This window comes from Salvelinus alpinus, chromosome 15, assembly GCF_045679555.1.
Source record: "Salvelinus alpinus chromosome 15, SLU_Salpinus.1, whole genome shotgun sequence".
In the NCBI taxonomy this organism is placed as follows: Eukaryota; Metazoa; Chordata; class Actinopteri; order Salmoniformes; family Salmonidae; genus Salvelinus; species Salvelinus alpinus.
In genome coordinates this window covers 47,920,218-47,932,373 of record NC_092100.1, presented here as the reverse complement: position 1 = coordinate 47,932,373, position 12,156 = coordinate 47,920,218, and the positions used below count along the sequence as shown (strand labels likewise).

The 12,156-nt window shown below is 40.6% G+C and overlaps 1 protein-coding gene across 6 annotated transcripts in view; it reads left to right on the top strand.

The window, feature by feature from the left end:
• tspan9a (tetraspanin 9a) overlaps positions 1 to 12,156 on the top strand; it is a 290,456-nt gene that overhangs the window by 252,222 nt on the left and 26,078 nt on the right. For all 6 annotated transcript variants that reach the window (XM_071343860.1, XM_071343859.1, XM_071343857.1 and 3 more), the window contains one exon: positions 70 to 144. In XM_071343860.1, coding sequence (XP_071199961.1) covers positions 70 to 144 — 75 coding nt within the window. The remainder of the gene's footprint in view (positions 1 to 69; positions 145 to 12,156) is intronic.

The window sequence follows — 12,156 nt, the reverse complement described above, 5'->3', positions numbered from 1 at the left end:
TTCATTTCCCTCTCTCTGTCTCTCTCTCATTCTCTCCCTCTCTCTCTCCATCTCCTCTCTCTCTTGCAGTTCTTCATTGTCTTGCTGATAATCCTGCTGGCAGAGCTGATACTATTCATCCTGTTCTTTGTGTATTCAGATAAGGTAAGGATACTTTAATGTCCCCCCATGTTAACCTATGATACAGTATATTATATGATCCCATGTTACACATATGAATGTAAATGTGCTGAACAACATCAGAATTCACTTAGCATGTAACTACTTACCATTTATTGACGTGAAAACGGACATGAAACATGCAGACATGTTTGCACACACACACACACACACACACACACACACACACACACACACACACACACACACACACACACACACACACACACACTCCCCAAATACCTCAAGACACAAATGGTGTCATGTACATAAGCACGGCCCAGTTGTTCCATGCTGAGAGTGTCCTCAGTCTCCTCTTTAAAAGACACTTGTCTCACAGCGAGAGGTTAAGCGTCTTCACCCCACAGAGGTGACCCCCGGGGTCAAAAGGATCACAGGTCAGCCCACAAAATGCAGTCTCACCCCTGGGCAAATGGCTCAGTGTAATTAGTCCTTAGCTCTGTCTTAGCCCCACTCTCCTGCAATATGTCCCACTTACTCTGAAGCTGTAGATCAGCATTTCCCATGACCCCTAGGGCATGGGGTGGGGTTTTGTGCTGCTATGTATGGCCAGGGTCTGAGAATCTGAGAACATTGGATGGCATGTAAAGCTCAGGAGGTTATTGACAGCCATGGGTGAAGTCAACCTATAAATGTCCCCAGATAGATGAAGCACCCAAGCCTGAGGCAAATGTTTTGTGTAGGTCAAATGGATCAGCAACAAAATGGTGAAATGGTCCTCTTTTTCCAAGGACATTGTGTGAGTTAGATTTTTAGTTTTCTTTATATTCAAATTCTTTGGAAATGAGGTCATTGTTCAAAGTCAGCCTCTCCGACAGATAAAGGAATTCATTTAGCAGTTAGCACCCAATTCATTCAGAGATCTGGATCTCTCCCTGTCTCCCATGCAGGCAGCAGGCATGCACCATCGGGAATAAATATGTCTGCCGTCTAGAAGCGTCATCTTCAGATATCACCAGCTTAACGTCATAAACCCAAACAAAACCTTTCCAAAGGATCTTATGGGAGGGTACTTGACTTGACAGCAGTGCAGCAGTCTCAGATCATCTGTGAAGGTGTAGGGTGATCATCAGTCAAAGAAGCCTGGGCTCGTATCCGCAAAGCATCTCAGAGTAGGAGTGCTGATCTGAGATCAGTTTTGCTATTTATAGTATCAAGGATGGACAGGGGAACCTGGGCCCAAGGAGTAGTGCTAATATAGGATCAGGTCCACCTGTCCATGTAATCTAAAAGGCAAAGGCATTCCTACTTTGAAACACTTTATAAATACAGGCCCTGATCCTAGATCAGCACTCCTACTTGGAGAGGATTTGTAAATACGGGCCATGACGTTATTTGCTGTAAGGCCCGACTTTATGCTTTACTGTAAGAGTCGTCTCAAGGCAGGTTTATGAGTCCTCCATCTCCACAGATTAGTGTGTTTGTATCTCCACTTGCACATTAAAGTTAGATGAAGTGATGATAACACTGATGGCCTGAAATGTATCAATGAAATGTGAAGCTGTTACTGCAAATTGCTAGTTATTGAATGTGGCATTTCTCGCTCACATCAGACCAGGAATGGTTCACCACAGGATTTTTTAGACTGTGTCTTCAGATTACATGAGGCTACCAGGGTTGAGGTAAATCTAATTTAATTTGAAATTCCAATTACATTTTTGAATGAACTCATGAATTCAATTCAACAATCTTCAAGTTAAGGAATTGGAATAAGACTGTTTGAATTGTAATTTAATTGTAATTGTAATTGTTATTCATATGGGCACAGAGGACATCAAACATATTTTGACTTTATTTTTAAAGCTGTCCAGAGAGGACGTTGTTTTTATAGGCAGAGGCAACTCATTCCATTCTGAGGCTCCAGTATACAAGAAAGTACCTTTCCCAGCATTACTCCGGAACCTGTATAAGCACACATCAGCAACACCTGATCTGGTGCTATGATTGTGTGCATCCCTAACACGAGGAAAGTAATCACTTAGATATCTGGGCGCAGGACCATAAATACTCCTGTAAACCAAACCTAGTCTAATCTGGGACACCCAAGGCTCAACAGGCAGCCAGTTTAGTTCCTGAAACAAGCTCCTGCCAATGTGAGTACGTGGACTCACCTTCAATACTACCCTGATCAACTTATTTTGGGCTATCTGGAGCTTCCCCTTCATAAGTTTAGATAAGCCCCCAAACCAGGAAGTACTAGCATAGTCAAAATGGCATTGAATGAGGGCAGTAGCTAGCACTTTCATGGAGTTCTTATCAAGCAGCTTGGACTTTCTAGTCAAAAACTTAGTCCTGGCATTAACCTTCCCTAGCACCTTATTGGCCATGCTCACACCTCCCAAGCTTCCATCAAGGATACATCCCAAGTACCTAACAGAGGTTTTAGTAGTCAGCACCTCACCCCCTAACTCCACTCTGATTTCAGACAACCTACACAATTTAGGTCTGGATCCAAAAAGAATTGCTTCAGTTTTGCAGAGATAGCTTATTATCTCCAAGCCATTTGCTAATGTTAGTAAGCTCTGTGCTAAGTATGCTCTCCAACATAGTTTTACTTTTGACACCAGAAGTGTAGAGTCATCCGCATAAAGAAAAAGATGGCAAGAACAAGCATCTTTCATATCATTAATATACAATAAAAACAGCAGAGGCCCAAGCACCCTCCCCTGCGGAACGCTACAACTCATTGGTTTTGCCTGAGACAGCGAACCATTAACCTCTACTACTTGCTCCCTTCCTGATAAATAGGACTTTACCCAGCCTATAGGGATACTGCTTAACCCCAGTGCCTCCAGTTTGGAGATTAGGAGACAGTGGTTAACTGTATCAAAGGCCTTCTGTAGGTCAAGCAGTACCATTCCACACAGATTTCCCTCATCAATCTCTTTCCTGATGAAGTCAGTCAAGTAAAGTAGACATGAATCAGTGGAGTATGTTTTTCTAAAACCCGACTGAAAATCATACATTAGACCCTGTTTGTTAACATATTCATACATGTTCTCCAGGATCTTTGGTGTTACACAGAGAATAGATACAGGCCTATAATTCCCAGGGCCAGACTTTATCCCCTTCTTATACAGAGGTATAACTTTAGCTTGTTTCATGTCCCTGGGAAAAGTGCCTTGTTCAAGTGAGAGATTAACAATATGCGTAATACAATGGCCAATTTGCTCAGCAGAATCTATTAGAAACCTTGCAGGAATATTATCCAGGCCTGTGGCTTTGGAGCATTTAAGCTCTGCCAGCATACTGACTAGTTTGGCTGTTGCTACCTTTGCAAAAGAAAAAGAGTTTGGCTGAACCCCTAACTCTACATAATACTTCTGGACTTGGTTGCTTCCATACAAACCAGAACTGGTGGGCAGCTTGCCAACCAGCTTGCTGGCAACAGAAGTAAAAAAAATAGTTGAATTCATTGGCAACCTCTGCTTTTTCATATACCATCTCCCCTTTGATGTTCAGTCCAATACTGTTTAGTTTGTTTTTGGTAGTACTACTACAGCCTAGTTCCTTAAATGATTTCCAAAGCTTTTTAGGGTCATTTTTGTTTTCAATAATTTTCTCAGCAAAGTAACCCCTCTTAGCTTCATCCATCCTGCTCTGTGCTTCATTTCTGTGACGTTTATATAGGACAAAATCATGCTGCTCTTGAGAGTTCTTAAATTTCTTAAAGGCCTTATTCCTTGCTTGGATAGATTCTAGAATCTCATGATTAATGGGAGCCATCACATTCACCACATCAAGGAATCTACATTTAAAGGCTTCCCAGGCACTGTCTACCCCTACACTATCTAGCACAGGTGACCAGTCAATTTTACCCACTTCCTCCCTAAACTTTCCTACACAGTATTTTTTGAGTCCTCTGATTCTAATGGTTTTGTGACACTTAAAAATATCTTTCAAAATCCTCCTTGTGCAAAATGTAATAAAATGATCACTGATTCCATAGACTATTACTCCACTCTGCGATATTTTAGATTTATCAGAGACCAATATTAAGTCAATCGTACTTTGCACTGTTTCACATATCCTGCTGGGATCTTTTATCATTTAGGTCAGAGCAAGTGAAATACAAAAGTGCATAAATACATTGTGGGTTGGGCTATTCTTTTTGCAGACATCAGTATTGAAATCCCCTAACAAAATGATTTCCTTCAACAGCGAATCATTACAGTTTGACAACACAATTTCAAGACCTTCATAGAATGGATTCTCCTATAACACACCCCCAACAAAATCGGCTTGGTTTTGGGAAGGCAGATATCCAGCCAGACAATCTCCAGATCAGCGGTTAAATCCGATCTGACGTTAAAAGCAATGTCTGATCTTACAAACGCACATATCCCCCCACCGTTCCGATTCCGATCCTTCCTGACAACAGAGTAATTACCTATCTCAATTTAGCTCATCTTAATCAGTAAAAAAGTATTTTACACACGTGTCCATTACATTCTATGCAAGAATGCATGATTTATCACCAGTACTTGAAAATGTGAATAAAACAGTAAATACGTTATGCTCCATACATACTGTACATATGGTATTCTACAGTAGAAACGACAACACGATATACAGAAAATAAGGCACTTACTTTGATAGGAACGCACACATGTCCAATGTTATTATTTGAAAGAAAACACAATGAAGGCAATGCGGGTGCCAGCCAGAAAATGTGGCAGGGGGAAAAGTTTGTGGAAGGCCTGCTCTGACTATAGATGCGTTAATGTCTGCATAATTAATATGGGGAAACACTGGGGACGTATTTGGGCTCTAGTCGAAGAGAGAAGTTTGTCAGACTCAGTAAAGCCTCAAACATAAATTGACCCCAACAGTGAAATGGGCTACTTCTTATGTGAATTAATATGGAGGCTGAACACATCTCAATTCAAACTGTTCGAAAATAAAACTTGTTAGAAAATAATTTTTGATTTACATTTAAGTCATTTAGCAGACGCTCTTATCCAGAGCGACTTACAAATTGGAAAGTTCATACATATTCATCCTGGTCCCCCCGTGGGGAATGAACCCACAACCCTGGCGTTGCAAGCGCCATGCTCTACCAACTGAGCCACACCGGATTGACAAATTGAAACATAGCCTATAGATAATTAGCAGACAGCGTGCCTTGGTTTGATGGCAGCGTGGGTTAACTGTTCTGTTGCGTAACAATAACATTTTTGAACAGTGAGTGTACTCTTAAGTCACGTGCATAAAAACTCAAACTGTGGCGACTGTTAGAGACATTTGGAACTCACATGTGAAAAGGTTAACAGAGTCGTTAGAGATTGAGTTTTAAGAGTATTTTTTTGCGCCTACCTAGCTCAAATTCGAAACGTCGGATTAAAACGAGACAGCGTCCATAAAGTTACCACTGGTCTTAAAAAATGCCGCATTAACTAAGTTTGTAGGTGCAACAGTTTTTATTAAATGTATAAATTATAGCTCTCACGTGCACATTTCCGTCCGTTAAGAAACAACGATGTGATACCTTTTTGTAGCTTCAGCCGAAACTCAGAGTTCTAACTCCTGGTTGGTTGCTCGGCAACAACACAGCTGCTTGCACCATGCTGCCAGTCACAAGAAGTTTATGCGAACAAACCTAGACTACTGTAAATAGCTAGCTGAGATTAATCAATAAATGCAAACAGATATTTGGATTAGCTAGGTATCTAACTAACATTAGACTATCTAATGTTAGCTTGCTTGTATAAAGTCCAGCAACTAGCCTCTAACTAGCTTTCAGTCAGCTGAAAACTAGCTAGCAAACGAACAGGCAAATAAAGATAGCTAGCCTATGAATGTGGTTTTGTTTTGATTAGCTAGCTAGCTAACTTAACGGTATACCCAACAGATAAGAGCTAACATTGGCTAGGTAGCTAACCAACAAGCGAGGAAAGCTAGCTAGCTATATTTTGCCAAATAAGTTTTTTCACATAAGGCTAAAGTCATCATGTGTAAACTGCTGATCTATACACTTGTGTGTAATCGGAGCACAAACAAATATGCACAAATAAACTAGCGGACGTCCTTGGCTGCTATCATAGCCAATTCACTTTAGCTAGCTAAGTAACCTTAGCCAAATTAAGGCTGTAGCGTTAGCTAACTTGTATGGCCAGTTCATGCACCACAATATATAATACTTTCTTACACAAACTATAACTAGTTAGTTACATTAAGTTTAAACTCACCAATCTTTGGGAAACTGCCATGCTAATCACGTTCATTTGCATTGCACAGACCAAGCTATGGTAACATCAAGACGAGGTAGCCAGATTTCAGACAGGGCAAACCCTGCAGTTAGCTACGCTACATTTCCTCGACTAAGAACAACCAAGACCACTATAAAAAACAAAGCTAAGAAAACAAATTGCTTTGTTAAGAAACAGTAAGTTAGCTATGTTGAACCACATATAGTAAATGGTTGAACCCCACACGTACATGTAAACAGAACCTCAGTTGTGCATGCTTACCAGACTGACAGCATCGCTGTTTTAAACACCTGTAGAATAAATTCCTGCTCCGGCATAAACTCCCTCTCCTGCCGTCTTGACATTTATAATACAAATGCGTGCCGACTGATCTACACAGTGTGTTCACAGAAAATCTGAAATCGCCATTCCAGAAGTAAAATGTAGTCAGGGGCTCCACACGCTGCACCAGGTTAAAACAACATCAGGATCATTGCTTGCTTACGTGACTTGCTGTGTGCCAGCCTGGTCTCATAGACTAGATGTAACATAGTAAATGTAAATCCAGGACCCTGAAATTAGTATGATATGTTACATTTGGTATAGTTACAAAAGACTTAACGGATAATTGTCCTATTTCTGAAGTAAATCCCCCAAAAAATGTTAATGGCATGTTATAGAAGGGTCCAGACACTTTTTTTGTGTGATTTGTCTTGTTTTTGACAAACTTACTCCAGCTGTGATTCACTTCCTCTTTGCTCATTGTGCAGTATCAGGGCACGCGAAAGACATGAACAAAAGCACCCAAATACATCCTTTTAACAATTGACACGTTCTCAGTATAATGATGTAGGACCGAGTTTGGGAAACCCTGCCCTACGGGACTACCCAGGGACACAGTGATTTATGGCAAAGTGGCAGATTGTGGGCATGCGCCTGTCACAGAGAAATGCCAAAACCAGCTGGTTGACAGAGCACTAGGCCATCTCTATGCACTTGTTGATGTCCTCCTCCCACTGGAACATCTAACTGCATGATGTCAGAGTAGACCACCGTTGTCCCAGGGAACATTCAGATGGACTACCTCCAAATCAGCTTGCATTTGACACACCGAGGGGGGTGATTATGATATATTCACGGTAACAGCTCACCTTAGCGAGAGATAACTTTTAAGAACCCTTCCATTGAAAACAATTAATCCATATTTTGCACTCCTATATTCATCTAGCCAGCTACATTGTGCAATCGCATAGTAAATATTTTCTTCAGTCTTTGTTTACTTGCTCTTGACAATTTTTCAGTGGTATTATGAGCTGGGAATCTTGTCTAAAAATAAAATCAACATTGTGAGGGTTCACAAGGATAAAGGAATAAAGGAAATTCACATGAACACCACAATGCCTATTCCACCCATGCTCTACCAAGGTTTTCCAGCACACAGCTTTGACCTACAACAGTAGCTATGTTGTTATTGTACTTCAAACTATGTGTAGGCAGGTTGCTTAGGATTCAAACCTTCTCAAACAGCCTAATTCAGGCTCTTAGAGGTGCTTCCACAATAATGTGATTTGTACCGCATGCAATGTAAAGTATTGGATTCTTCACGCACCACAGTAAAACATTATCCCATTACGTTACCTTCTCATGCTTTTAATTAAATGAAAGCAAGCCATCTGGCTTGATTGAGCAGTTTTGTCTTGTAGTAATGTGGTGTATGCCTGTATTTTCTTAAACCTTTATTTTAGCAAAACATGTTATTGAAAAAAAATAATCATAATAACATCCTTTTTTGGTCAGTAGGTGCCCAATATAACAACAGGTATGTTGGACACAATAGCTCAGATAGATAAAGCCTGTCTGCATTCCTGATTTCTGATACTATTAGCTTACATGAGTAATATTGAATTAAGCTCAGAACTACTTGTGTTTCAAACATGGCCCTGTTTTATCAATTGCTGTGCTTATCGAGGGACAGTTCATTACCGCTGTCAAAATAATGTGTAGCTTATGTTATGTTTGTACTTGTATTTATTTTTGAATCCTAAGCAACCTGCCTACACATAGTTTGAAGTACAACACCAACATAGCTACTGTTGTAGGTCAAAGCTGTGTGCTGGAAAACCTTGGTAGAGCATGGGTGGAATAGGCATTGTGGTGTTCATGTGAATTCCCTTTTCAGACAAATGCCTTTTCTCACTTAAAACATGTATTTTTTTGTTTTATCTACAATTGGAGTTGAGACAAATATAATTATCTCTGAATTCAAAGACTTACCTAGAATTTTAATTGAATTAAGTTGAATTTACGGGGGAGAGGGAATTTAATTAAAATTGAATTTGTGGCATTAACTCCATACCTGAAGGCTACTGTATCTGAGAATTGAATTGAATGGAGATCAGGCCCTGGACATATTTTTCTCTCTCTCTCTCTCTCTCTCTCTCTCTCTCTCTCTCTCTCTCTCTCTCTCTCTCTCTCTCTCTCTCTCTCTCTCTCTATCTCTCTATCTCTCTATCTCTCTATCTCTCTCTCATATATATATATATATATAGAGAGAGAGAGAAAGTAGGGAAAGCCTAAATATAGTATGCCGTGTTACGCTCTCCCCATTCCCAAAAGATGGAATCGTTAATTTACCAAGGCTATTTGATCTGGAAATCACAGACATGCAGACAATTTGGCAGCATTTGGCAGTCTATTAATAGAGGCTCCAAAATTGAGATTTCGATATTATTAAACCATGAGTGATTATGCTCTAATGTTCATGAGTATGTCAATTTACTGGAGTATGGAAGTACCTTTCTAGCCTGGAATCTAACTGATATGCTACATTTCACCATTGAAACATAGCATATCAGTTTGGATTTCAGGCTAATATCTTCCCCTCCTCTCATGGTTGCTCTGCAGTGGAAGTCTTGCCTCCAGGTATGGCAGAGACTCAGGTACGCCTCTTTCCACTGCAGAGTGCTCCATAAGCAGTGCTCTATAACAGTGCTCTATAAGCAATCACAGGCTTCATCTCTACTCCAGTATTCTACTACTGGCCCTGCAATAACCCACCATCTGATTACAGTAGATGGCAAGGCAAGAGACCAGATTACACCCATCCATCTCTAACGCTGTGACCTCATTCTGGGTGAACTTTAAAATATATATATTTCTATTACAAATTTCAAATGTATAATTGCAGCAGTAGTTCCTTTTTTTACGAAAAATAGCGCCAACCGCCCTCCCTAAAAAGATTTGGCATGGGATCCTCAAAAAGTTCTACAGCTGCACCATCGAAAGCATCTTGACTGGCTGCATCACTTCTTGGTATGGAAAATGCACCATCCTTGATCGCAAACTGCTACAGAGGGTATATCACTGGGGGTGAGCTCCCTGCCATCCAGGACCTCTATATCAGGCGGTGCCAGAGGAAGGCCCGAAAAATTGCCAAAGAGTCCAGCCACCCAAGCTATAGACTGTTCCCACTGATGGCGTCCCACAAACAGTGCCACCAACAGGCTCCGAGACCGTTTCTTACCCCAAACCATTAGACTGCTAAATAGCCATAAGACTGCTAAATAGTTCATTCATGGTTAGCTGGATTACACCTTCATCTGGCTGGCTAGCATAACCATTAGCATTAGCGTTAGGTGGCATTTTATTTGGACTGGTGGGGGCGGGGCCCTGGGACCAGTTCCAAACTATATGACAGATATGGGTTGGGACACAGCCTGGCTGATTGTCTTACTGTATGTGAGGACTGGCAAAGGACACTGGGTGATGCACTGGGACAGGTTCCAAACATACAGTAGGACCCAATCTGGTGACAAGTGAGCACTGGAAAGGGGACGCTCAGTCCCAATTCAACCCATGTGACTGATACCATGGAGGACCCAGCCTGGCTGAGTGTTGTTGTGCCAGCTCTTAGCATGGGCACCCATGCCTGTCTGTCTGTGTCCTAGAGTGTCCCAGGTGGTGTAGCTGTGTCTCAGTAGCAGACCTGGGTTAAAACACTATTTGAAATAATTTTAAAATGCTTTATCTGGGCTTGATTGATCTTGCCTGTCTCAATGGAACCAATAGAATAGTAGCATAAGGGCAAAACCATCTTGCAATTAATGGCAGGCTAGAGCAAACGCTAAAAGTATTTTTTAAATTCTGAATAGTATTTGAACCTAGGTGTGCTCCGTAGCAGCCCTGGCCAGGTAGCGGAGTGTTCAGTGACCTGTGGATAGAGCATATGCTGCAGGAGCAGGTCAGGAGAAACAGGTTGAAGGGATTACGGTAGGATTTGACAGTGGGGATTTGACAGTGGGGAGCTCTAAGAAATGTTGTCTGATCACAGTTCTCCCTCAGTAAGCATTAAGGCACCTCAAGGCCATAGTAAGCTGTAAGATATGTGGTAAATACATAAAAAGCTGTTGTAAGCTATTTTTGAAGCTCTTTTTATCTTAATGTAACCTCATTTGTCCAGGTTTAGCTAGCTATGTCATTTAGAGTTTTTAATTCTTGTTTTCAATTACCATCTGGTGAAATGACTTGAAAAGGGGGATATAGTAGAGGGTGTGAAACATATTGTTAATCTTAGATTTTCCCCCCCTTGAAATGGTCAAATAACTCAAGCATAGATTGGTAACTTAGAGGCCATGAGTAACATGAGGCCATGAGTAACTTGTTCAAAAAGAATGGCACCGATTGGCTTATAGGTGGCGCCGTTATAAGCAGTCTCTCTTAAACCCTCTTATCCGCCTCCCCATTTGACCTAGAGACTTCATGCTGCACACATTTGCCTCAAGGACCCATAAAGTCCTTCAGGATAGATTTTCCTCCAAATTCAGTGTGTAGGCCCATGGTACATCTCTAAACTAGGGAGTTTTTATATATATATATATATAAAAACAGAATATAGCTAAGCAGAGGCAAAATCCTAGTGGAAAACCTGCTTTCCATCAGACACTGGGAAATTAATTCACCTTTCAGCAAGACAATAACTTAAAACACAAGGCCAAATTTACACTGGAGTTCCTGAGTGGCTGAGTGACAGTTTGACTTAGATCTGCTGGAAAATCTATGGTAAGACTATGGTTGTCTAGTAATGATCAACAACCAATTTGACAGATCTTGAAGAATTTTTCAAAGAATATTGGGCAAATATTGTACAATCCAGGTGTGCAAAGGTCTTAGAGACTTACTCAGAAAGACTCACAGCTGTAATCACTGTCAAGGGTATTTTAAATAACATGTATTGACTCAGGGGTGTGAATACTTATGTAAATAAGATATTTGTGTATTTCATCTTCCATAAATTTGCAAACATTTCTAAAAACATGTTTTCACTTTCTCATTATGGGGTATTGTGTGTAGATGGGTGAGAAAAATGTTTTTAATCAATATTGAATTCAGGCTGTAACACAACAAAATGTGGAATAAGTCAAGGGGTATGAATACATTTAAATGTTTACACTTTAGTCATTTAGCAGACGCTCTTACAGCAGTGAAAGCCCTGTATGTAACGCTAATGCTCATAATCATCTGCAATCATTGTCATAACCAATAGTCAGATTCAGTCCAGATTTTGTATTTAGACTCATGATTACACATAAAGGAAGACAGTTCCTACATGATAGAGCTCTTGCTTTGTTATCCAACTGATCTTGTGTCCTGTGACACCCGTTCATTGCTGTTCATATATATTTTTTAACATTTTCAAACATTATATTCTACTTATAAAGCATTGACACTAAGAATGTATTCTGACATCTGCTTGCATTCACGTGGCCATAGTGACCCAAGCCCCAGAGAG